The sequence below is a fragment of the Barbus barbus genome (assembly GCF_936440315.1).
Source record: "Barbus barbus genome assembly, chromosome: 9".
Taxonomy (NCBI): Eukaryota; Metazoa; Chordata; class Actinopteri; order Cypriniformes; family Cyprinidae; genus Barbus; species Barbus barbus.
Genome location: NC_136737.1, coordinates 11,050,741 through 11,077,577, shown reverse-complemented (window position 1 = coordinate 11,077,577; position 26,837 = coordinate 11,050,741). Strand labels below are relative to the sequence as shown.

Sequence of the window (26,837 nt, the reverse complement as noted above, 5' to 3'; positions counted from 1 at the left end):
TGTGCTATTCCTGTGTTCCAAAAATCATTTAAATGCCACATTAAAATAATTTTTGAACACTATATTCAAACAGTCGACTCATTGTTCTTACTCATGAGAACTCGAGGTCAAGGTCAGCCACCATCCTCAATGCAGACTTTTATTTCCTCTGAGCAGCAAGTTCAAGTAAGCGTTTCTATCAATTTTCTTTCTTCTCGCTTTTCCACTATCACATGTTTGCCTCAGTTCTTTGCAACTTCCTCAACATGTGAGTGTGTTTCTGTTTTAGTAGACAGCCAATTGTTATTACAGAATCTATAGTTGGTTTCTGGTAAAAGTTCATCAGAACATCTTATTCTGTTTTAATTTAGACATTTCTGTGATGAAGTATGTTGTTTTAATGTATAGCTATGACACATTTGGTTTTTATACAGTTATACAGGCCTTGGGTTCATCTGCAGCCCGTCGCCCTACAAACAGTGTTTCCACAGCATGTTCTGCACACCTTCTGCAACTCATATCTCCAATAATAGACACCCGAACCACATCGGACCAAAGACCACAGCGCATCTCATTTAGAGCAGAGCAGGTAATGTGTCACAGTGCATGAAGCATTTATTTTAGGGCTGTCAAAATGAACGCGTTAACGCATGCGATTAATCTAAGGCGCCGGGCTCGACAAAAGTGAAGCGGAGAGAGAGAGAGAGAGAAAGAGAGAGAGAGAGAGAGAGAGATGTATACTCAAATGTGAAAAGGGTACAGCGAACCAGTGTTGCCAGGGTCGCGGTTTTCCTGCACAACTGAGCTATTTTGAAAATACAGTTGGGAAAAATTACAGAGCAGTGGGTTGCGGTTTTTTGGGCTACTTTTATAATGTACCGCGGCCTCCCAAAGTATATATACACATGTGATCGCAAAAGGAAGTTATTACAAACACTCGATGGTGGTTTAAAGTGCAGTTCTGAGTAAAAGTGTACTATTAATCTCATAAATTGTCTTATGTATCATGATGCTAATGTTAGCTCTAATGCACCTGCAGAATAGGTCCAATTCTTCTTCATAATGCATTTTACTATAATACTTCATGTATGGTCGCAAGAAAATGTTTTGTTGTATTTACAAACCCGATTCCAAAAAAGTTGGGACACTGTACAAATTACGAATAAAAAGGAATGCAATAATTTACAAATCTCATAAACTTATATTTTATTCATAATAGAATATAGATAACATATCAAATGTTGAAAGTGAGACATTTTGAAATGTCATGCCAAATATTGGCTCATTTTGGATTTCATGAGAGCTACACATTCCAAAAAAGTTGGGACAGGTAGCAATAAGAGGCCGGAAAAGTAAAATGTACATATAAGAAACAGCTGGAGGACCAATTTGCAACTTATTAGGTCAATTGGCAACATGATTGGGTATAAAAAGAGCCTCTCAGAGTGGCAGTGTCTCTCAGAAGTCAAGATGGCAAGAGGATCACCAATTCCCCCAATGCTGCGGCGAAAAATATTGGAGCAATATCAGAAAGGAGTTTCTCAGAGAAAAATTGCAAAGAGTTTGAAGTTATCATCATCTACAGTGCATAATATCATCCAAAGATTCAGAGAATCTGGAAAAATCTCTGTGCGTAAGGGTCAAGGCCGGAAAGCCATACTGGATGCCCGTGATCTTTGGGCCCTTAGACGGCACTGCATCACATACAGGAATGCTACTGTAATGGAAATCACAACATGGGCTCAGGAATACTTCCAGAAAACATTGTCGGTGAACACAATCCACCGTGCCATTCGCCGTTGCTGGCTAAAACTCTATAGGTCAAAAAAGAAGCCATATCTAAACATGATCCAGAAGCGCAGGCGTTTTTTCTGGGCCAAGGCTTATTTAAAATGGACTGTGGCAAAGTGGAAAACTGTTCTGTGGTCAGACGAATCAAAATTTGAAGTTCTTTTTGGAAAATTGGGACGCCATGTCATCCGGACTAAAGAGGACAAGGACAACCCAAGTTGTTATCAGCGCTCAGTTCAGAAGCCTGCATCTCTGATGGTTTACACACCTGGAAAGGCACCATCAATTTAAGGTTTTTGTACCTCTGAAAGGTATATCCAAGTTCTAGAACAACATATGCTCCCATCCAGACGTCGTCTCTTTCAGGGAAGACCTTGCATTTTCCACCATGACAATGCCAGACCACATACTGCATCAATTACAACATCATGGCTTCGTAGAAGGAGGATCCGGGTACTGAAATGGCCAGCCTGCAGTCCAGATCTTTCACCCATAGAAAACATTTGGCGCATCATAAAGAGGAAGATGTTGAGCAACTAGAAGCCTGTATTAGACAAGAATGGGACAACATTCCTATTCCTAAACTTGAGCAACTTGTCTCCTCAGTCCCCAGACGTTTGCAGACTGTTATAAAAAGAAGAGGGGATGCCACACAGTGGTAAACATGGCCTTGTCCCAACTTTTTTGAGATATGTTGATGCCATGAAATTTAAAATAAACTTATTTTCCCTTAAAATGATACATTTTCTCAGTTTAAACATTTGATATGTCATCTATGTTGTATTCTGAATAAAATATTGAAATTTGAAACTTCCACATCATTGCATTCTGTTTTTATTCACAACTTGTACAGTGTCCCAACTTTTTTGGAATCGGGTTTGTATTTAGAAATAGTTTTGATAATAGTTGGGTAAATGTGTACTGGGATTTAAGCAATGTGGCTTGGTAAACGTTTTATTGCCATTATAAAGCCTGATAATGGCTGAATTAAAGCAAAAGAATAATAAGGATTATGTCTCATACTTTGTGGAGATGTGAAAGGTTTTGTTTCCTTAAACTAGTTTGTCATGCATTCCTTTATTTCAGAAAAACAATGAAGTATAATAGTCATTTTGTGAAGGCAGGGAAGGAAGCCTAACACTCAAGACCATTACGGGATGTTCATACTGGACTTGTGTCAGTCAGGAGGGTTTTAACTGTTATTATAAATATGCAGTAGTTGGATGTGTTTGATAATTGCAGAACTTTATCAGAGGCTCATTATAGAAATAATTGGTATATTTTATATAAGATGCTTTAAATGCTGTCTGTGGCCCCCTCTGGTGATGTTTGTTTAATATAAACTCTAAATATTACATGGATACACAAGATGAAATTACTTTTATTAGACAGCAAAGTGAAAAATTAAGAAACTGTTGCAATTTTTTTGTATATACAAAATCCAGTAGCCATTATTAAAACTGATAAGTTATAGTTTTCAGTTTATATTTTTACCATAAGATACATCAAGGCTCACTATTTGATTAAAGTTACAATGTGGGTGAATTTAGTAGTATTATTGGTTCATCATCCATTCCTTAAACAACAAACCAAAACAATGAAGCCAAAAGACCACTTCTTGTGCTAGTTCTTGAGGAGTATGCATTTTTTGTAAAAATTGCTCCACCCCTCAGTTTAGTCAACATTAGTCTATGAAATGTCTTCACAAAATCTATATGTACATCAAAAAAGATCTCTTTCAAAATCACAAACAGGATGAAGACTGTGACCTCTTTGTTCTATAAGGAAACATTACTCGTTCAGCTTTGTGGTTTGTACTTCTAAATCTCCTTCCTGTCAATTACCTCTCAGCAAGAAAAAAAGAAAAAGAAAAAACTATCCCTTCAGATTTTATAACTCCACAACTGATCAACTGAATACTTTATTATATGAATATCAAATCACAGAGCCCATTTGCAGATTTTTTTTTTTTACATGGTATGGTAAACATTCAGTGAAGTGAAGTGATATACGGCCAAGTATGGTGATCCATACTCGGAATTCGTGCTCTGCATTTAACCCATCCAACGTGCACACACACAGCAGTGAACACAGTTTCAGACAAAACATGTAGATTATATATCAGTGAAAGCTGTACACTTAATAGCTTGTGTCATTTCATGTCAATACCCACTCATTAACACTATCTAGAGATTTTCTGACACTTTGGGTTCTGGTTGGCCACTATTTCCTGTACAACAAAGTGACACAAATCTATTAATGTTGAACATAACAGTATCTCCGTTGAGGTTAATGTTTAAAGTTTTCCTGCCACTGTCAAAATAAACTGTATTTTACAAAACAAAACTGCACACATGCCCAGCACATCATGGGAACTCAAGATTTGTTTGTTATCTTGTGTCGCGTCTCAGTTGACATTTTCTTCTTACTATAGAAGTCAATGAAAAGTTCCTATGAGTAAGAAGTGCTTCAGATTACCATCACAGGCTGAGAGTTCAGCTGCAGCTCTTCACCCACATACAGCATTTCCACAGCATGAACCACTGGTACCACACGTGACCAATGACCACAGTGCATCTTATTTTGATTCATTTTGAACAGAGCAGGTTGTGTGTCACAGTGCATAGTGCTTTGCACATTAAAAAAAAGTGAAACAAGAACCAGTTTCGGCTCCAGTCAAATGAAAATAAAAAGCAATAAACTAGAAATGTTATTACAATTTTTATATATATATTCAAAGTGTTTCCTAGAAATGTTATTTTAGTGCAGTGCTGCGAACATGCAACCATTCAGTCCTCTAGATACTAATAACAATATTTTGCAATATTTTTAATTTCACATTGGCTGTTTGTATTTATTTATTTACGCATTTTAAGATTTTGTATCACTCAGCCTTTTTATTTCATTTTAATACATGATTGCAGTATTTTTTATACTAAACTTTTTTTTTTTTTTGTGATGCAAACAGCATTAAAATAGTTAATAGACATAAAATGATCTACTGGTCTTTTTTAATCAATAAACACCACAACACTATTTGTATAACTCAAAATTAATACTTTTTACACTATAACTGAATGCAACTAATAGAAAATGTTCTGAGTTCTGGACCAGACAGGACAATTTAGCTCACTTGATCTCACTTTCCAGAGACAAAAATATTTACATGATGAGTGATGAAAAACAATTAAATAGTCCAAAGAACCTTTCTGTGCTACAAAGAACCTTTTGTGCAATGGACAGGTTATTTGGATATTAAAGGTTCTTCATGGAACCATACACCCTGCCAAAGAACCATTTAAGAACCTTTTTTTTTAAAGAGTGTATCAAACAACAATTCCCCTTCCACGAATCTCTTCCTGCAGCAATTCAATGCTGGAATGTTCCCATCAGCCTACAAGTGAAGAAGACAGAGTTTATGAAGGAAAAGTGAGAACATGAGTGATCCTGAATCCTGCAGAATAAAACCAGAAGATACTGAAGATAAAAGAGGTTGGTGTTTATTCATAATTCTTCTTTAAAGGTTCTGAAGAACATTAAAGGGATAGTTTGCCCTAATTTGACAATTAAGTCAGCATTTACTCACCCTGGCGTTGTTCTAATATTGTATGTCCTTTTTCTTCATCGACCCACAAAAAGAGAAAAAACAAAACAAAAAAAGTCTCGCCCATGCTCACCCATATAAAGGCAGCGAAATAGTGATTAGTGACCAACATGAAGCTTTTATTTATAATAATAATAATAATTAATAATTCAATAATAATAATAATTCATTACATTTATATAGCGCTTTTCTGCTTTTCTAAGCACTCAAAGCGCTCTACATTGTGAGGGGTGGTGTCTCCTCGTCCACCACCAGTGTGCAGCATCCACCTGGATGATGCGACGGCAGCCATAGTGCGCCAGAACGCCCACCACACACCAGCTTACTGGTGGAGAGGAGACAGAGTGATGAAGCCAATCAGTGTAAGGGGATGATTAGGAGGCCATGATGGTCAGAGACCAATGGGAAATTTGGCCAGGATGCCGAGGTCACACCTCTACTCTTTTCGAAAGACATCCTGGGATTTTTAATGACCACAGAGAGTCAGGACCTCGGTTTAACGTCTCATCCGAAAGACGGTGCTTTTTGACAGTAGTGTCCCCGTCACTATACTGGGGCGTTATGACCCACACAGACCACAGGGTGAGCACCCCCTGCTGGCCTCACTAACACCTCTTCCAACAGCAACCTAGTTTTCCCCAGAGGTCTCCCATCCAGGTACTGACCAGGCTCAACCCTGCTTAGCTTCAGTGGGCAACCGGTCTTGGGCTGCAGGGTGATATGGCTGTGGCTATTATGATTATTATTATTTATTTATTTATTTTTTATCACAGACTGATCCAATGTGACACGTGCTGTATATTCCAAGTGTTATGGGGGTATATGATAGGGTTTGGTGAAAAATAAAACAAAATTGAATGCATTATTTAATAAAAATCCTGACCTTGGCTATTGGTCTTTCATGCTCAACAAGACCCAGAGTGTTTTAATGAGTGTGAAGTGTTAACATGATCTGTGTTGTTAGCTAATGTATTCCATGTAGATATGTAAAAGTAGTGAAGCATTTTAAGTTTTATGTTTCAAATACAAATGCAAATCAATAATTAATTTTCTTGTTTATAACCTTGCTTCATTCTATGAATCAACGTTTTTACTGAACTCTCTGTTAAAGTCAGTCTCTTTCTGCCACCTACTGGCGAAACTATGTAACCTGCACTGGAGGGAATCATACATGTGGCAAGTGTGGGAAGAGTTAGATGTAAGTGCTTTCAAATGACGTGTGCAAATATAAGATTATACTAGCTTGAAGCTTTTCAACTGTATATTTCTCTTATTTTCTGTTGCTTTAACTAAAATGTAAGTCAATAAAGAGAGAGATCTGTTTTCTTGTTTACTTATTTTATATATATATATATATATATATATATATATATATATATATAATATTTCACAAACTAATCATTGAATAAACGTGTAACATTTGTCCAATTTTATTGTGTTTTTCTACAAATCTCAAAAAAAAAGAAAAATTGCCTTGAATTCTTGCAAAGGGTTGGATTCCCACGGGAAATTCGGGAATTTCCAACTCTCCCTCAGCAGTTTTGCTATTCCATGTCAAAATGTTTGAGATAGCCAGTTGTTTACAGTTCACAGTAAGGCTCTATTATTCCTTACACAGGATGTTCCCTTGTACACAATATAGTTGACATGAGCAACTAAAGGCCAAAGAACAACAAAGACAGTCATTGTGGTAGGCCTATATCCTGAAGAGACCTGCTGTAGCCTAAACCTGAAGCTTTCACCTGCACACCCACATCTGACTCTTTATTTTGCTTTATTTTACATAATGGTCATTTTCGAAGTCATTCATTTGTGTGGTGTGCTGGCATTAAAATAACAAATCAATAAATCTGCGATCTATTTTAACTCCTCAGTCCTTAATTTAATTTGCGCTTTATATAGGCTATAAGATACAATAAGGGGGGGGGGGTGTAAAGGATTATTATGTAATATAATGTAAAGCAAACGACTCTGGGGTTCGTTTCTTTGATTCATATTGAAGCAGTCACGTGGTTTTCAGGCGAAGGACGCTTCGACGTAAACGATCACGTGCTTCAGGCAAAGCGAATCAAGCTCCGATACACAGCGCTTTATTATGCAGCTTTGTGTTGAACCTAACATCACTACACAGCAGTATTTGTGCACCTTTTTAGGCGTTTGCCGACGGAAATGAACGTTTAGCAGGCAACATGTACATATGCTAAATGAAAACCTGAGTGCTTGTGAATGTGTGAATCAATTTAACAACCGATTTATTAATGTTTCATTTGACCAGATCTGCTCTTCCTACCACACAAGAATAACTCCTCTTCTCCTACAACAATTCATCAATAAATGCTGGAATATTCACATCGGCCTGAAGAATATAGAGTTTAAGAAAGAGCAGAGAGAACATGAATGAACCCTGCAGAATAAAACAAGAAGAAGAACAAAGAGGTTGGTGTTCATTCTTGATTCTTCACCAATGATGCTGAAGAACATCAAGGCTGTAAACCTTCAAGCAGTTAAAGCAGATTTAGTAGCTGTAGTTAGAAAAATCGTAAGAGCTGGGAAATTTAAGTTAAGGACGCTTTCATGACAATACGTATGCCTTCTTTGTATGAAGATGCCTTATTTTCTTTAGTTGTTAACAAATGGTCAGTGAAATAAGGTTTGAGAAGCATTCATATTGATTGTCAACATCGGGAAGTTTGACTCGACTTTTTTCACAACTTTTGCAAACATATTACTAAGGTATTACGTAGTTTTCATCCCTGAACATGTTGTTGCTGAAACATATCTATAGGTATTAACTACTACAAAACCTGCAATTTGTGCCTGAAATGTTTTAAAAGTAATAATTGGAAGATCAGTGTACAAATAAATGCATCAAAATGATCAATGATGAGTTATGCTATCATATCAGGGTTCGTTTATGTGTTCTTTTCAATTAAATGTATCTTTTTTTTGATTTTCTCATTTTATACTTTACTGAAAATAAAACCTCTTTTACTTACATTTTAGACCTGAACGGAGAAAACAAAGAGAGTGAAGAATTTACTGAAGCGGAGGAGAAACATGATGCCAAATCTGTAATAAAGTCTTTGAGCCACTCATCGAAAAGAAAAGCCAAACAATCTTTCACCTGTTCTCAGTGTGGGAAGCATTTCTCATACAAACAAAGTCTGAAAATTCACATGAGAGTTCATAGTAGAGAGAGGCCTTTCACATGTGATCAATGTGGGACGAGTTTCGCACTAAAAGGATCCCTTAAACATCATATGAAAATCCACACTGGGGAGAAGCCATACACGTGTGATCAATGCGGGCAGAGTTTCACACATGCCAGCACTCTTAAATTACATGTGCATTCTCATTCTGGAGAGAGGCCATATAACTGCGATCAGTGCGGTAAAACATTTATTAGGGTAGGATCCCTGAGGACCCACTTGAAAGTTCATACAAAGGAGAAGCCTTATGTTTGTTCTCTGTGTGGAAAGAGTTTTAGTCAGTTGGGCGCTTTAAATACGCACCAGATAAGGCACAGCGGTGTGAAGAATCATATGTGCTTTGATTGTGGAAAATCCTTCATTAGAGATGCTGAACTGAAACAGCACCAGAAAACTCACACTGGAGAAAAACCTTACAAGTGTTCACACTGTGACAAGAGTTTCAGTCAAACAGGACATCGGAAAATACACGAGAGGACCCACACTGGAGAGAAGCCGTTTACATGTGATCAGTGCGGGAAGAGTTTTACACATCCAAACACTCTTAGATTACATCTCCTTTCTCATTCTGGAGAAAGACGGTATAACTGCGATCAATGCGATAAAACATTTGTTAAAGCAGTGTGCCTGAAGGCCCACCGGAAAGTTCATTTAAAGGAGAAACCTTACAAGTGTTCACTGTGTGAAAGGGGTTTTACTCAGGTGAGTGCTTTCAAATCACACCAGAAAAGACACAGCGGTGTGAAAGATTACATGTGCTTTGAATGTGGGAAGACCTTTATTACAAACGCTGAATTGAAACTGCACCAGAGGACTCACACTGGAGAAAAACCTTACAAGTGTTCACACTGTGACAGGAGATTCAGCTGGTTAGCATCTCTGAAAATACATGAGAGGAGCCACACTGGAGAGAAGCCGTATCACTGCTCTTCGTGTGGGAAGAGCTTTAGTAAATTAGCTTCTCTACGCAGTCATACAAAAGGAAAATGTCCAATGAAAGAAAGGCTTCCTTCTATATAAATCTTTCCTAATCAGTTGCAGTGAGTGTCTGGACAAAGAACCATTAAAGTTTTCCCAGTGAACAAGTGTGAGATTCAGATCACGAAAAAGAGGCTATAGCATATTTATGTGAGTCATGTGTCTGATATATAAATAATACAAATGTAAAAATTAGACCTTGTTCTTCATCCTTGTGCTTAGATCATCTTGTTATTTTGTCTGACAAATGCAGGTGCAAAATATACTGTTTTTCTACCATAAAATGCAATATGATGGCAGGAAAATGGACAAAGTTCTGATGTCTTACTGTAAGTACACATCTGTCTTCAAACAGTTTTATAAAGCAATTTATGTTTTAAATAAAAAATAATTTAAACTTCATATATTGCTCTATTAACAGATGGCTTAGGTATAATGAGAATTATTGTAGACTACTAATTTAAGAAACAACAACAAGATAAGGCAACAAGACAGTGTTAAAGACAAGAAGTAGTTTTAAATCTCAAAATATAGCCCTCTGGTGACTGACTTCTGTAATGCTTGAATATGAACTGAATACTCGCTAAAATTTTGGGTACACTGGATTCGACCCTTACTTTACAATTTTTTTTTTTTTTTAACTTTCTTATTTATTTAGTTAGTAGGCTAATGTAATGAATTAACCCTGCCCAAAACACAATAGAAAATGTAATGGATTTAATGGTTATAATGGGAATTGTCATGCAAATCGGTGCCGTTTTTATGTTTTGATGTATTATTAATGTTTTATTAATCTCAAATTGAGAAGAGAGAGAGAGAAAACACTGACTGTGGCAAACACTATGATCACCAGTTTTGACATACAAGATTTACATCACTTAACAGCATGTATTCAATTGTTATATGTAAAAAACAATTACCAAAATTCAGTGATGACAAGTTAAATTAAGTTGATTTAAATTAGTGTTGTTTGGTGCTTACACATTTATTTCTGACTTTATTTATTATTCCTTTTTATTAGTGCTGTCAAACGATTAATCGCATCCAAAATAAAAGTTTTTGTTTACATAATATATGTGTGTGTGTACTGTGTATATTTATTATGTATATATGAAGAAATTATATCTTATATAAATATATTATTTGGTGGCCGAGAGAGCTCAACGTGCTGCAACTTCAGAGAACACCAGCAAACAACAGAAGCAGCACCAGCAAATCAATAAAACATCTTCATCAATTTAACTGCAGGAGCTGCAAATGCTCACAACACAACCAAACAAAGAATTTTATTTGCAGCACGTTTCTTTATTTGGTTGTGTTGTGAGCATTTGCAGCACGTGTGTTGTCAAATTGACAAAGTTGTTTTCTTAATTTGCAGGTGTTTTTTTTTCTATTTGCAACGTGTTGAGCTCTCTCGGCCACCATAATATTTATAATACTGTGTCCTTATCAAACATGATCTGTACATATGTATGGTAATGTCTATATGTAAATTGTTTCTGCACTGTCTGGAGCACGCTCTCAAGAATTTCACTCACGAAGGCACATGTGCTGTGGTGATGTGACAATAAAAGTGATTTGATTTGATTTGATTTGATGACCCAAATATGCATAGAGCAATAAAATCTGCTTCTCTATAAATCTGCGACAGGACCATGAAACCTCGTCTGAAGTTGTTACATTGAACAGAGTTCATCTTCAAGACCAATAGTTTCAAGTGTGAGATGAATCATGAAGATAAACTCAAAGACAGACCAAATGAACAATATCTAAATCTTTATTCTTGTGTAAGATTTTACTTAATATTATTTCAATCATAATCATTATGCTTTTTGTATTTTGTTCCATTTTTATTTACATTTCCTTTTATGGAATAACTTTAGTGAGTGATTAAAATAAAAGTAGAATAGATTGTGTATATGGTTTGAGTAGATATGATTCATAAGCTTATATTCTCAAGTAACTGCAGAGCTGTTTAGTGATGTAAGTGGTCAAAAGTCATATACGTCAGACCCTTCTCTATTCCCTGTTTAAGAACAAAATTAGATTCATATTTAATGATGAATAAGAAAAATATAAATATTGTTCAAACTTTCAATTGTGAGAGAGTCTTTCTGTGTGTCTTCTGTTTTGGGAAAAAGACAGATGACTGCAACTTACTGAAAAAAACTTCACCTTGAGGAAGAGTTGTGTGTTGGTATGTAATCTCTTTACTTCCTTTCTTTTAAGTAAAGTTTCTTTTATTGATTGAAATCATTGGTCAATGAGCCTTAACTGTACTTCCTCTACAAAATGTATCACTCTTGTTTCATTTACTCTCTTTTATAAAGGAAAGTATTGCATTTTTTACATGCATTTTCACTACTAAAAAGATGGGTGTAACTTTGTATTGGTTTGATGTAGTATTGATGAACTATTGGTGTTTTATTCATCCCATATTGTAGAAATTGTATTTTTATATTCTATGAGTCATCGTACAGAGATGGAAAAAATACAAAATGGGGGCAAAAATTATAATCCAATGCTTTTGCATTTTTGCATTCTCATTCTCGTTCCCTCAAGAAACTTTAAGTTCTTTTGTGATTTATTTTTCAATATCTAAAATAACTAAATTAACTGAGAATATATAAAATATGTTCTTCTGAATGCACACTCCTTACCAGTCTGTGGCGGTAATGCACAAATTCGTTTCCAATAAAACCCCAAAAGAAGAAGAAGCTGCTGTCTCTCTGAAGGGGGTCGTTTCTGTTTTGTTTTCATCGGGTAAGCGTTGTTTGTGCGTCTGTTCTGGCGTCTGCCGGCTGAAACACATATGCATGAAAAGCCAACGATGTGAGGAACGTAATTCATTCATAAACCCATGAGCAATCTTGTGTGTTTGTATGTTCGTGATCATTTTTATTGTTACTGAATGTCACTTGATCAAAAGTCAAAGTGTGATCTGTGAGGGAAATTCATGGGAGTCGACCTCAAACAGTGCTGCAGTGATTTTATTTTAAAATTTTATTTTTTGCCATTTACCTTTGAAAGTCAAATTTGTAGTATATATACGGCTAAATTCGAGTCTTTAAAGATCTATGCGGACCGTTTTTAAATCAGAGGTAGGCAACATAATTGAATGTAGATAAATGTGAAGGACGTTTGACACTAGAAACATGAAATTAGTGCTTTGTCGTTTTCTTGTCGAAATATTTTTAGTTTGAAATTGATATGATTGATTTTGATGTTTGATGTGATTATTGATATTATGCTGCTGTATGTAAATTACTTACCTGTTGTGGTTAATAAAATGCTGTCACACAGAAAAGAAGCTGGTGAGTGTCATTTGAATTTGTTTTGCTGTAAGCGTTTAATTCATTACTCATATCAAAATGTTTTATTCATATCGGAATGCGAGTAATAATAATATAGAACAGTTTTATACTTTCAGCATGTATCTAAAATCTGTTTTTACTTCAAACACTTAAAATAAAGTGAGATCTGATGATGCTGTAAGGCTTGTTTCAGGAGTATCACTATTAAGAGCTGCTTAAAATCATCTTTATTTTCATGTCAGTAGTTCCTCTTTTCACCCCATTCATTATACTGATGTTTTCAGATCATGTTTAGATTGCTACTCAAAGCTCAAGATATACATCCCATTTATTTTCCTGTAGTCTGTGATAAACCACATTTCATATAAAAACAGCAAAAAAAAAAAAAAGTAAATGGCAAGTTCAATTACCTTTGAACATTTCTTTTGTAATCCATCTCTGTGAAGTTTCTGCTTACATGGAGTCATTTCTTGTAATGTGCACACACCATTTGCTTCTTCTAATGCAAATACAAATAGCCTGGACATAGATGCTTGGTTTATACTTCTGTTTTTTATTCTAATTTATATTTTGGTTCTTTTAATTTATGTGTTCATATGTTTGTATGGTTTATGAACAATACAAATAAATTAAGTATATTTACAATTTGATAGATTGATAGTTAAACAACATATACATGCTTAATGTTTAAATTCACAAAAAATAAAGTATGCCAACTGATTTACTCTTGATTTTAGGCAGATCTACATCTCCTGCCACAGAACAATTCAGAAAGAGCCCAAATCATGTAATTTCCTGTGGGCTGTAGTGACATCATTTTGAGTTTGAAGATATGCTCTGTTTTTTAAATGCTATTGTATTGAATAATATTGTATAGCATTTTTATACTTTGTTATTTCAAGGCTCACTTTTATGTCCTTTTTCTTTTGTTTTAGACCTGATGGAAGAGAGTGCAAAGAATGAAGAACTGAATGAAGTAGAGGAGAAACTTCATGTCAAAATTGAAGAAAAATGTTTGAGTTGCTCACACACTACAGGCAATTTTTCATTGAAAAGAACAGCCGATACATCTTTTACCTGCCTTCACTGTGAGAAGAGTTTCTCAAATAAGCAAAGTCTTAAACTTCACAATAGAGTTCATAGTGGAGAAAAACCCTTCACATGTGTTCAATGCGGGAAGAGTTTTACACTAAAAGGAACTCTTAGGGATCACATGAAGATCCACACCGGAGAGAATCTGCACATGTGTGATCAGTGCGGGAAGAGTTTTACAAAAAGAGGAGCCCTTGAAGATCACAGGAAAATCCACACTGGAGAGAAGCCACACACATGTGATCAATGCGGGAAGAGTTTCACAAAGAAAGGAGCCCTTATGGACCATATGAAAATCCATACAGGAGAAAAGCCACACTCATGTGATCAATGCGGGAAGAGTTTCACCAAAAAAGGAGCCCTTAAAGATCACATGAAAATCCACACTGGAGAGAGGCCACATGCATGCGATCAGTGTGGGAAGAGCTTCAGAAAGTCATGCACTTTTAAATCACATCTGCGTTCTCATTCTGGAGAAAGACCATTTAACTGTGATTACTGTGGTAAGAATTTTTTTAGGGCAGATGCCCTGAAGGACCACCTGAGAGTTCATACAAAGGAGAAGCCTTATGTGTGTTGTTTTTGTGGAAGGAGTTTTGGTCAAATAAGTAGTTTAAAATTACACCAGAAAAGACACAGCGGTGTGAAGGATCACATGTGCTTTGAGTGTGGAAAGACTTTTGTTAGAGATGCTGAACTGAAACTGCACCAGAGCACTCACACTGGAGAAAAACCTTACCAGTGTTCACACTGTGACAAGAGATTCAGACGGTCACAATATCTGAAATCACATGAGAGGACCCACACTGGAGAGAAACCATACCAGTGCCCTCCATTTCCATGGGTTGTTCCCAAATGAACAATATATAATAAATTGTATTATATACTATTATATAAGATACTGATATAATATAATTCAAATCATTATGCTTCCTTGTGATTTTTGTATTTTATCCATCTCAAATTGGAATTTCATATAAAGCACGTGTATCTTATTTCATTTACTCTTTTATGAAAGAAACCCTAAATTTAAAAAATGTTATGTGCTCATATCAGCAGAAAGAGAGCATCTGGAATAAAGACAAGCAGTTCGACCTAGTGTGCAGGCCTTCTTTTCATTGGGTACTCTGCCTTTTGTCTGTCTTCTATGATTTTTTTTTTTTTTATGAGTTTGGTGTTTTACTGAACTTTTAAAGAGGTGCATAAGTGTAAATTAAATTTGATATTGGAAACACACAAATAACGTGCGATTTAGTAATGAGCAACACATTTATGTATAATGAAAGAAGAGTAGCTTGACATTGTCACTGATTGGCCTAAAACACTCAAAACAAGCACTACAAAATAAGAAAATACACATTACATACACTACATACTTAATGGCATTTAATGATTTGCAGTTTAGAATGCATTTTCTTGAACTCATCTCTTTTTTGGTTTTTATAACGTGTCATTGTTACGTAGCTACATGCTATGACTGTGCTCTCGTGATATTTACATAATTTTGACCAGCAGATGTAGTCAGAGCACGGTGATTTGAGCACTTCGAAACAAACATTCCTATTGATTCAGAATTTCGATAATCTTCCTCTATGCCATTAACATTATGAACACAGTGTTTAGAGTTCTGAATGATGGATTGGTTTTGCTTTGACTGTTACTGGTATTTAACTCCTTCGTGTTGTGGCCACAATGTTTTGCAATGCATCTCAAAATTATGTAAAACATAATCCTGTGAATTTCACATAAATATTCTGTACAGTTCTCCAGCATGAAAAACATGTACCTGCCAAAGAATGCCAAGTATATGTTGCTGTAGCCTGGGTATCCTCCAAGTGAAAGGATACCCTTCCACTTGGAGGATAGGGTAAAAAATATTCTCCAAAATTTCAAGAAAAGCGGTAACCGCCCTAGAAAACCAGTCAAGATGTTCATCCATCCCTTCAACTCTTATCAGTGCCACTTTTGTTTACAGAGTCTGTGAATAGACTTGCATGCCTTCTTTTGTGGGACAGAATTGCAGAACTTCACAGCTTAATTTCAATAAAAGGTATTTTTACACAGGAGAGGAAGTTCTGAAAGGGACATTATACCTATCAATGGTATTTCCCATAAAGAATTCCGAATTTAAATTAAACATCAGTGAATGAGATGGTTCACATATACATCCAAACTGACAAATCACAAAGCCAGACATAACTTTTAAGATATATGTAAAAAAAAAATACTGATGAGGGAGCACTATCTGAGAAAATATCTTCATTATCTTCAGTCTTTGTGGATATCACTAACAGCCTACTATAATCATAACTATACTATACTCTAATCACTATAATCATACATTATTAATCTAAATTCAGAGTTTACTGGGGAAAACATTCTTCACACATTCAATGAACAAATACAGGAAAACAGGATAATAGACCAAATAAATATATTTGTAAATTTGGAATGCATAACACACCACATATGAACTTCCTGATGCATTTGTTTATTTAAAAAAAATAAAAATAAACATGCAAGACCAAAAATATGGCAAATGTTTTATTTTATTTGTATAAAATTAGACATTAACTGAAAATAATGAAATTCATTTATTTGCCTCAATGCCTGCCTGAGTTCGCACTTTCTGAAGATTTTTTTTGACACTTTGGGTTCTGGTTGGCCACTATTTCCTCTAACAAGTTGAACTGGGATTCCCTCTCCTGTTACTCTTACTGGAAACACACACCACCATCTTGGCTGCACTACACCTGAACCCACTGAGCGTCCCATTCGTATAATGCTGTAATGTTGAATGGCTATAGTCAATGGTTAAATATTAGGAAAAAATAACAATTTCCTAGAGACATCAGTAGTATTGGTATCAGTGATATTTTAATCATAAAAAAGATGCCATTGAATAAATACTAAGAATATATTGTCTTTATGTGTCCTGGTCAATATCAACCAGTAACAGACCAATAGCAGCAATAGGGCCGTTCAAGCTATTCAATTAAATGAATCTATTGGCACGGGTGCAGTACATGGTCTCTTTATTTCTTTAGTCCTGTGGAAACAAATTAAATTATTATTTTTAAAGCCAACCAATAAAAAAAAATACACAATACGAACAACTACTAGTATCACAACAAACATACCAAAAAAGAAATGAATAAAAATAAAAAAGATCAAGAAATCTACATGCACACTGCAAACAAGCATGCAACAAAATACAAAGAGATAAACAAAATGTAAGCAAAATATAGAACACAAGCAAATAAAAATTATTTAAACAACGCAAGCAAAATAAAATAAACAAGGTACAACAAGATGCGAGCAAGATATAACCCAAAACAAGCAAAGCAAGGAAAGTAATTGCATGTCCAATGTGAACACACACACAAACCAACAGAACATGCAACAAAATACAAGAACCAAGGGTTCCCAAACTTTTGAATGTGGTTATTTCAATAATTTCAGCAATTTTTTTTTTTGTCTTGTGGACTACATGTAAACATCTTTTATTGAAAATATCTTACTCAGGACAGCACTAAATAAAAAATAACATGCATTTTGCATGATCTCTCTTATTTTGTTAAAATTATTCCCATTTTCACAGATTCTGCAAGGGTTTCCCAAACTTTCGCATGCAACTGTAATTAATACTCAGTATTATATGTATAATTTCACTGACACAAGGACCCCTTAAAATAAAGTGTAACCTTATTGTTAGAAAAACAGATTTTTGAGCATTAGTGGAACTGAAGGTGTCTGAACTGAATAAACACAAATCACTTCATCGTTGTTGTGTTGAATTCGGCCATAGGATGACAGAACTCCCTTCTCCACTGTTAGTTAATCACCATCCGAGTCCATGAGTTTTATCACTGAGGTGCCATGTACATTTATTTTTAAAGACGTCCACATGAGAAACAATTACTGTCCGAATAGGGCTTACAGGCTACATGTTATGGCTGTGTTCTCGTTCATTTTGACCAGCAGGTGTCGCCATGGTCGTGTGAAATTCCCTTTCTGCCTTTATTATTATGCACATGGAGTTTTATATATACAGGTCCTTTTCAAAAAATTAGCATATTGTGATAAAGTTCATTATTTTCTGTAATGTACTGATAAACATTAGACTTTCATATATTTTAGATTCATTACAACACAACTGAAGTAGTTCAAGCCTTTTATTGTTTTAATATTGATGATTTTGGCATACAGCTCATGAAAACCCAAAATTCCTATCTCAAAAAATTAGCATATTTCATCCGACCAATAAAAGAAAAGTGTTTTTAATACAAAAAAAGTCAACCTTCAAATAATTATGTTCAGTTATGCACTCAATACTTGGTCGGGAATCCTTTTGCAGAAATGGCTGCTTCAATGCGGCGTGGCATGGAGGCAATCAGCCTGTGGCACTGCTGAGGTGTTATGGAGGCCCAGGATGCTTCGATAGCGGCCTTAAGCTCTTCCAGAGTGTTGGGTCTTGCGTCTCTCAACTTTCTCTTCACAATATCCCACAGATTCTCTATGGGGTTCAGGTCAGGAGAGTTGGCAGGCCAATTGAGCACAGTAATACCATGGTCAGTAAACCATTTACCAGTGGTTTTGGCACTGTGAGCAGGTGCCAGGTCGTGCTGAAAAATGAAATCTTCATCTCCATAAAGCTTTTCAGCAGATGGAAGCATGAAGTGCTCCAAAATCTCCTGATAGCTAGCTGCATTGACCCTGCCCTTGATAAAACACAGTGGACCAACACCAGCATCACTGACTGTGGGTACTTGACACTGGACTTCAGGCATTTTGGCATTTTCCTCTCCCCAGTCTTCCTCCAGACTCTGGCACCTTGATTTCCGAATGACATGCAAAATTTGCTTTCATCCGAAAAAAGTACTTTGGACCACTGAGCAACAGTCCAGTGCTGCTTCTCTGTTCAAAAGTGGCTTGACCTGGGGAATGCGGCACCTGTAGCCCATTTCCTGCACACGCCTGTACACGGTGGCTCTGGATGTTTCTACTCCAGACTCAGTCCACTGCTTCCGCAGGTCCCCCAAGGTCTGGAATCGGTCCTTCTCCACAATCTTCCTCAGGGTCCGGTCACCTCTTCTCGTTGTGCTGCGTTTTATGCCACACTTTTTCCTTCCCACAGACTTCCCACTGAGGTGCCTTGATACAGCACTCTGGGAACAGCCTATTCGTTCAGAAATTTCTTTCTGTGTCTTACCCTCTTGCTTGAGGGTGTCAATGATGGCCTTCTGGACAGCAGTCAGGTCGGCAGTCTTACCCATGATTGCGGTTTTGAGTAATGAACCAGGCTGGGAGTTTTTAAAAGCCTCAGGAATCTTTTGCAGGTGTTTATAGTTAATTAGTTGATTCAGATGATTAGGTTAATAGCTCGTTTAGAGAACCTTTTCATGATATGCTAATTTTTTGAGATAGGAATTTTGGGTTTTCATGAGCTGTATGCCAAAATCATCAATATTAAAACAATAAAAGGCTTGAACTACTTCAGTTGTGTTGTAATGAATCTAAAATATATGAAAGTCTAATGTTTATCAGTACATTACAGAAAATAATGAACTTTATCACAATATGCTAATTTTTTGAAAAGGACCTGTATATATATAAAAAAGGTTACTATAGACTATAGTTACCTATAGTTACTATATTACCTATAGTTAGCCTATAGTTACTATATTACCATGGTAACCACAAATTAACCATGGTTAACCATTAACCATGGTGCTTGTAGTAAAACTGTGGTTTTACAAATGGTATTAAAAAAACAAAAAAAAACATGCATACTACACTTTTCCTAGTAAAACCATGGTTTATTTTTTCGTAAGGAAAACAATATGTAAAATATAATCCTGCAAGTTTCACATATTATGTTCTATACAGTTTTCCAATGTAAAAAACAATGAAAATATTCCAGTGTTTCCACCTTAAAGAAACCTGTGGAAACATGTCTTGTTATTCAGGAAATGAATAACAAGAAAATTCAAAACTGAAAACAACTGCTAGTGGGAATGAGATTTTAATGTGTTAACTAGATGAAATAATTCAGTTTTTTTTTGTGTGTGTGTGTGTAATTTGGGGTTTGTTGTTTTAAGTTTGAAAAAAAAGTATATAAAGTAATATAACTATTCCATGAAGTGAAATGTGTTTATTCCATTGCATGCTTTTAGATTCAAGTCAATACACAATAAATAATCAATAATAAAATACACTCACCTAAAGGATTATTAGGAACACCTGTTCAATTTCTCATTAATGCAATTATCTAATCAACCAATCACATGGCAGTTGCTTCAATGCATTTAGGGGTGTGGTCCTGGTCAAGACAATCTCCTGAACTCCAAACTGAATGTCAGAATGGGAAAGAAAGGTGATTCAAGCAATTTTGAGCGTGGCATGGTTGTTGGTGCCAGACGGGCCGGTCTGAGTATTTCACAATCTGCTCAGTTACTGGGATTTTCACGCACAACCATTTCTAGGGTTTACAAAGAATGGTGTGAAAAGGGAAAAACATCCAGTATGCGGCAGTCCTGTGGGCGAAAATGCCTTGTTGATGCTAGAGGTCAGAGGACAATGGGCCGACTGATTCAAGCTGATAGAAGAGCAACTTTGACTGAAATAACCACTCGTTACAACCAAGGTATGCAGCAAAGCATTTGTGAAGCCACAACATGCACAACCTTGAGGCGGATGGGCTACAACAGCAGAAGACCCCACCGGGTACCACTCATCTCCACTACAAATAGGAAAAAGAGGCTACAATTTACACGAGCTCACCAAAATTGGACGGTTGAAGACTGGAAAAATGTTGCCTGGTCTGATGAGTCTCGATTTCTGTTGAGACATTCAGATGGTAGAGTCAGAATTTGGCGTAAACAGAATGAGAACATGGATCCATCATGCCTTGTTACCACTGTGCAGGCTGGTGGTGGTGGTGTAATGGTGTGGGGGATGTTTTCTTGGCACACTTTAGGCCCCTTAGTGCCAATTGGGCATCGTTTAAATGCCACGGCCTACCTGAGCATTGTTTCTGACCATGTCCATCCCTTTATGACCACCATGTACCCATCCTCTGATGGCTACTTCCAGCAGGATAATGCACCATGTCACAAAGCTCGAATCATTTCAAATTGGTTTCTTGAACATGACAATGAGTTCACTGTACTAAAATGACCCCCACAGTCACCAGATCTCAACCCAATAGAGCATCTTTGGGATGTTTTGGAACGGGAGCTTCGTGCCCTGGATGTGCATCCCACAAATCTCCATCAACTGCAAGATGCTATCCTATCAATATGGGCCAACATTTCTAAAGAATGCTTTCAGCACCTTGTTGAATCAATGCCACGTAGAATTAAGGCAGTTCTGAAGGCGAAAGGGGGTCAAACACAGTATTAGTATGGTGTTCCTAATAATCCTTTAGGTGAGTGTATATATATATATGTAAAAAAAAAGAACACTGACATTGTGTAAGGCAGTTGTAGCACATTTAAATCAAGTCTAGACAAGTTCCTAACTCAGCTTTGTAGGCAGTTCCGCTGGTATGAAGTGCTATGTGTTACTGAATTCATACTTCCTCAGTTCATTTTAGGCCAGATTAACAGAATTCAGGACAGGAGCTACCGGAGTCTCTCACACTGTCAAAGGGAAGTTCCTGGTAAAAATATGGCTCCATGTCCTAGTATCTACCAGAAAGAGTCTTTGAAAATTCAGCAAAAGGTCGGACTTTTCTTTGATGTTTGATGAATAAACACAATGTGAAAATAAATTAAAACTTATAATACATTTGTATTCTATTGAGAAACACTATACTAAGTGAGAGACTGAATCCTTGTAGACATTGAACACTTTGATCCTTAACACATTATAACGCTTGAGTACACAGTGTTATCTTCTGCAACAGCTTTTTGTAGCAGTCATCATATAACTAGTCAATCTGCAACATACATGACATGATCTGCACACACAGGGATGCATGATCATGCAAGTATATCCACACTACAAAAGATGCAAAGAAAACTTTCACAAATCACAAGACTTTAGACGTGATACAATAAAGCAACAATGACAACAATGTGAAAGCTTTTCAATATTCAAGCGAAGTAAAACATCACTGTATAAAACCATTTGTAAAATCAATATCAATGAAACTTGACCTATATATATATGTTTACTTTAGAAAATGTGGATTAAAGTAAGTGTGTTCTGACTGTCTGATCTCTATCAAAACATCTAATGGCTGATCTGGTACATGGATTATTAAATCAGCAAATGGATTATTAAATTATTTATAATGGTTATTAAATTATTTAAGTTTTCACATAATAAGAGTGCAATTTGCAATTTATTTTTTAATATTTACGACTTCAGACAACATCAACATTTTTTTGTTTTGAATGATTTTTAAGTGGCAGCGCTTGTTTGTTTCCTTTCAACTGCAAACTTATGGTGCCGTTTCAGTCAGTTGCTACTGAATTATTTGTCATGCTAATCTAGTCCGTATAGTGAGATTTGTAAAAGTATCACCACACCTGCATGTGTAGCAGCAAAAGAATTGGCAGAAATAATAATGGCTGTAGCTGTTAATTAGACAAATTTATCAGATTCGTTTGGCCATGATGATGCATGCTGCTTGTAATACATACGATGATTTCAGGAATCACTTAGTTTTATAGTAAGAAACAAGCAAGCATAAGCAGGAACTAAAATAGAAAATGAAATTATTTTCTTAATACAGATTTATACAGGCAGGCAGTCAGACACAATGCACACAGCAGTACCGGATCTTACCGTATGGTGTAAACGACGTGCACAGAATGTTGTTGTAGCATAATGTATTTCTTCAATTTCAGCTGTTTTAACAATAACCACAATTTGACATTATACATGAACTTGAAATGATCGTTAAAGGAGTTGTGACATGAGAAATCAAATTAGCCTGGATATTTTGACATATAAAAGTATCTTTAACATTGTGCAAGCTTCAGTAACAACCTCCTCATTATAAACAATGCATTTATTTATTCAAGCTTAAAAAATGGTTGGTTTGAATATTGTAAGGTTTGTGATGTCACACACACAGGCATTCAGAGCAAGATATCGACAAACAGTTAAACATCACTGCAACATAGGTCACCCATTATAACCCATTATAATCCCATTATAATTAGTGGATACGTTGGATACAGCAGTATACAGATGACCCATTTAGTTTCTGACATACTCCACATGCTTGATCTACAGCCGACACGCAGGACAAACGGAACGTCTCGGTTACATAGGTAACCCTCGTTCCCTGAAGGAGGGAACGGAGACGTACATCGAACGTGACCGACTGAATGGGAACAGCAGAAGAACGTTCGCTTTGACATTTATTTTTGTGTCAGTGTACAGACTTGAGACTTTCAAAACACCTACTCAATACAAAAGCTTGAAGCATTCATACTTTTTCTCAAATCCCAAAGGAGTCGCAGCACCAAAAAAAAAAAATTAAACCAACCTCAAGGAACACATTAAAATAATAAAATAAAATCATGTCATGCCCATTTCAATTATATTAAAGAGCAAAGACTCATATATCAGTTTTAGTAATACTTGCCGCTTTGTCGTGCTTGTTTACGTTTCCTGATGCGGCAGAACACAACCACTCCAAACACTGCAGTTATGGCCAGCACTACACAAACTATCAGCGGTACAAGAAAGGAATCATGGCTCTGTTCTGTAATGAACAAATAGAAAACAGTGTTTAGTATATGGGAGTCCTGCTAGTCTGATTTGAACAAGGATACAAGGGATCAGGGAGAGAAAATAAGAATCTCATCCTCAATCTCCACTGAAATAATGAATCCTTTAATGTATTGTCTAAAGCCCCTGATCTTTTTGGAAGATTCCCAAATTTCACTTCACAAATAACAGCTCATAAAGGTGTACATGTGCAATATTTCTGAAGTGTTTTCACAATCAATACAGGTCCAGAGACTGTAATATTGCCAGTGACGTACCTGTACATGGTTGACAGAGCTGACTGATGTCCAGATGTTTGGTCTGGTTTCTGATGGGATTGTTGAGCGCACAACTGTAGGTGTTTTTATCCTGATATTCCACCTCCAGAGGTAGAGAGAGACTGATGCTGAGATCAGACACACTGATGCTGGACAATAAACTGTTTCCTTTGTACCAGGAGAGAGTCACATGACTCACATTCAACACTGAACACAGCAGCACACACCTGATCTTTTTGAGGATGAAGAACAGTTTGAAGAATTGAAGAGACTGATAATGTGAGGAACAGGCAGAGCAGCTGGATAACATGAAAGAAAAAGGTAAAATTAAGTACCGTCTCAGGAACAATCAATAACACATCTACGTACAGACCAAAGAGGATGCCTACAAAAATGGAGACAGGGTCTTGTACAATCAGGCCAGGAACACATTGAATAAGGAGATTAGAGCGGCTAAGAGGAGCTACGCTAAAAAGTTGGAAGATCTGTTCACTTCCAACGACCCAGATTCAGTGTGGAAAGGTCTGAAAACCATCACCAACTACAAGACAACATCCCCCAAAACTGAGGTGAATCAACAACTTGCTGAAGATTTGAATGAGTTTTATTGTAGATTTAAAACCCCCAACACCCGGTCTGACCTTCTCCTTACTCAACCGTTAACACCTCCAGTTAAACCCCCTTATCTGAAGGACATCACTGGAACCCTGGCAGTTTGCTTACCAAGCAAACAGGTCCATGGATGATGCAGTCAACATGGGACTGCATTTAATCCTGCAGCATCTGGACAAATCAGGGATTTATGTGTGAATCCTGTTTGTGGATTTCAGTTCAGTCTTCAACACCATCATCCCAACGCTCCTCCAGATCAAACTAACCCAGCTCTCTGTCCATAGCTCTATCTGTTAGTGAATCACCAGCTTTCTGACAGATAGGCTGCAGCTAGTGAGACTGGGGAAATCCATGTCAAACAGCCGCTCCAACAAAGCTGGTGCTCCTCAGGGCTGTGTTCTCTCCCCACTGCTCTTCTCCCTCTACACCAACAACTGCATATCTAAAGACCCCTCTGTCAAGCTCCTGAAGTTTGCAGATGACACCACACTGATCGTCCTCATACAGGACGGTGACGAGTCTGCTTACAGACAAGAGGTTAAAACCTAATAGTAACATTTTATATAGGTCTTAATAAGTTATCATATGGAAACGAGAATCTAAAAAGAATATTCCTAAAACACACAATGCATTCTACAATAGGCTTGCCATACCCAGCACATTGGGTTCAGACTAGACTTTAAATTGATTTAATTAAAACATGTATGACATAAATCATACAGATTACTCACCATATACAGTAAGGTTGAATCTCTTAAATAAGGTTCCTCCACTGGTCATGCTCTGCAGTAGATAAAGTCCAGAGTGATGAGATCTGATGTTTCTGATGGTCAGAGATCCAGTTTGATTGTTCATCTGCAGTTTTTCGCTGAATATCCCATCATTACTGACAAAATAATAATTTATTTTATCATCCTTTTTAATGATTTGAGCTATTTGGGTGTTTTTCGTTCCAAACATCCACAGTATCTGGATATCTGTCTGAACAACAACATCACTGTTGAGAATGACAGAATCTCCGTCCATCACTGACAATGACTTGACTTAATTTGTCTCAACACCAAACACACCTGAAAACACACACACGAGAACAAAATAACTTCCTAATAACAACTGCACCTTTGCTGAACAAATTTATCAAATAACCCAAAAGGCGGAAAAAAAGAATAAAGAAAGAAAAACTTCGTTGGTTCAAAACCATAAAGCGTCCGGATATACTCTTGAATTACGAATGTCGTTCCTTTGGCTATAGGTGTTTTATGTTAGCAATAATGTTTAAGAAATTTGGTCCTCCCTGGTCGTTGGTTAAGTACATGCTATGCGTTTTAGAATGTTCTGTTTTATTCAGTGAACCTACAGCATACTGTAGGACGGTTTTGATAGAGAATGAACGGCAGAAAGAAAATGGCAGTTGTTCAACTTGGTGTTTCGAACTAAATAATAATAATAATAAAGAAATTATTATTTACACGTTCGTTACGTGGTTCAATCCCGAGAACACGTCCGCATTTCATGAAAAAAAGTCCGACTTACCATTTGTCATTAGAATCCAAAAACAGATGAAAGACATCTCTGAAATCATGTTCTTAAATAGATGTCCAAACCACCCCTCATGATTAAATGATCCTCATAGCGCGGCTTAAAACAAGAAGTACTTAAAAAACAACAACAACAACAACAACATACATTTAAAATTTTAGATCTGCATCTAATGAGTTCCAGCATGAGGAGGAGGACCGCTGCTGATGACGCTAGTGCTGTATGGGTTAGATCCGTTGTTACATCCTTAATTTAGGCTATAACTTTTGCATGTGGTAAAAAGGAAAACACGTATTTAAAAAGGTTGATTTGAGGAACATTTTAAACAACCTCATTTGTTTTTGTTCATGACACTACACTGCTGGAAAAAAGAAGAAGACAACAGCAAAAAATAAAATTAAAATAATAATAATAATAATTAAATAAATAAATAACCTGATTAAACCAGCCTAAAATGTCTTTCTGGACCTAGCCTAGTTAATCTGGTGTGCAGGTTGTTTAGCTGGTATAAATTGATCTATAAGCCTTACCGGCTTACATTTCTAGAGATTTTTCACACCTTGGGTTCTGGTAGGCCACTATTTCCTGTAAAACTACATAAACTTAGAATTCCATTTAACACTTTCATCAGATTTATGCAACGATTCATGAAGATCGAATCTGAAGATCAAATCTACTTCTAATTAATGTAATTCAGAACATGAAAAACATA

The 26,837-nt window shown here is 36.3% G+C and overlaps 2 protein-coding genes and 1 long non-coding RNA gene across 3 annotated transcripts; 2 read left to right on the top strand and 1 right to left on the bottom strand.

The window, feature by feature from the left end:
* The first annotated feature begins 8,685 nt into the window (after positions 1–8,685).
* Positions 8,686–10,630, top strand: LOC306875103 (uncharacterized protein). Its single transcript, XM_079425511.1, has 2 exons — positions 8,686–9,711; positions 9,815–10,630. Exon 1 carries the CDS (start codon positions 8,917–8,919, stop codon positions 9,601–9,603), a length of 687 nt encoding a protein of 228 aa, XP_079281637.1. The 5' UTR covers positions 8,686–8,916; the 3' UTR covers positions 9,604–9,711; positions 9,815–10,630.
* A 1,645-nt stretch (positions 10,631–12,275) lies between these two features.
* Positions 12,276–15,066, top strand: LOC306875033 (uncharacterized protein). The gene is made up of 2 exons (XM_079425400.1): positions 12,276–12,324; positions 13,811–15,066. The coding sequence occupies exon 2, from the start codon at positions 13,816–13,818 to the stop codon at positions 14,824–14,826; it is 1,011 nt and encodes a 336-aa protein (XP_079281526.1). The 5' UTR covers positions 12,276–12,324; positions 13,811–13,815; the 3' UTR covers positions 14,827–15,066.
* A 4,965-nt stretch (positions 15,067–20,031) lies between these two features.
* On the bottom strand, positions 20,032–26,349 carry LOC306875116. The gene is made up of 4 exons (XR_013784699.1): positions 26,120–26,349; positions 25,318–25,656; positions 23,975–24,273; positions 20,032–23,691 (listed from the first exon to the last, which is right to left on the bottom strand). It is a non-coding gene; the product is annotated as an uncharacterized lncRNA (long non-coding RNA).
* Positions 26,350–26,837: the final 488 nt, after the last annotated feature.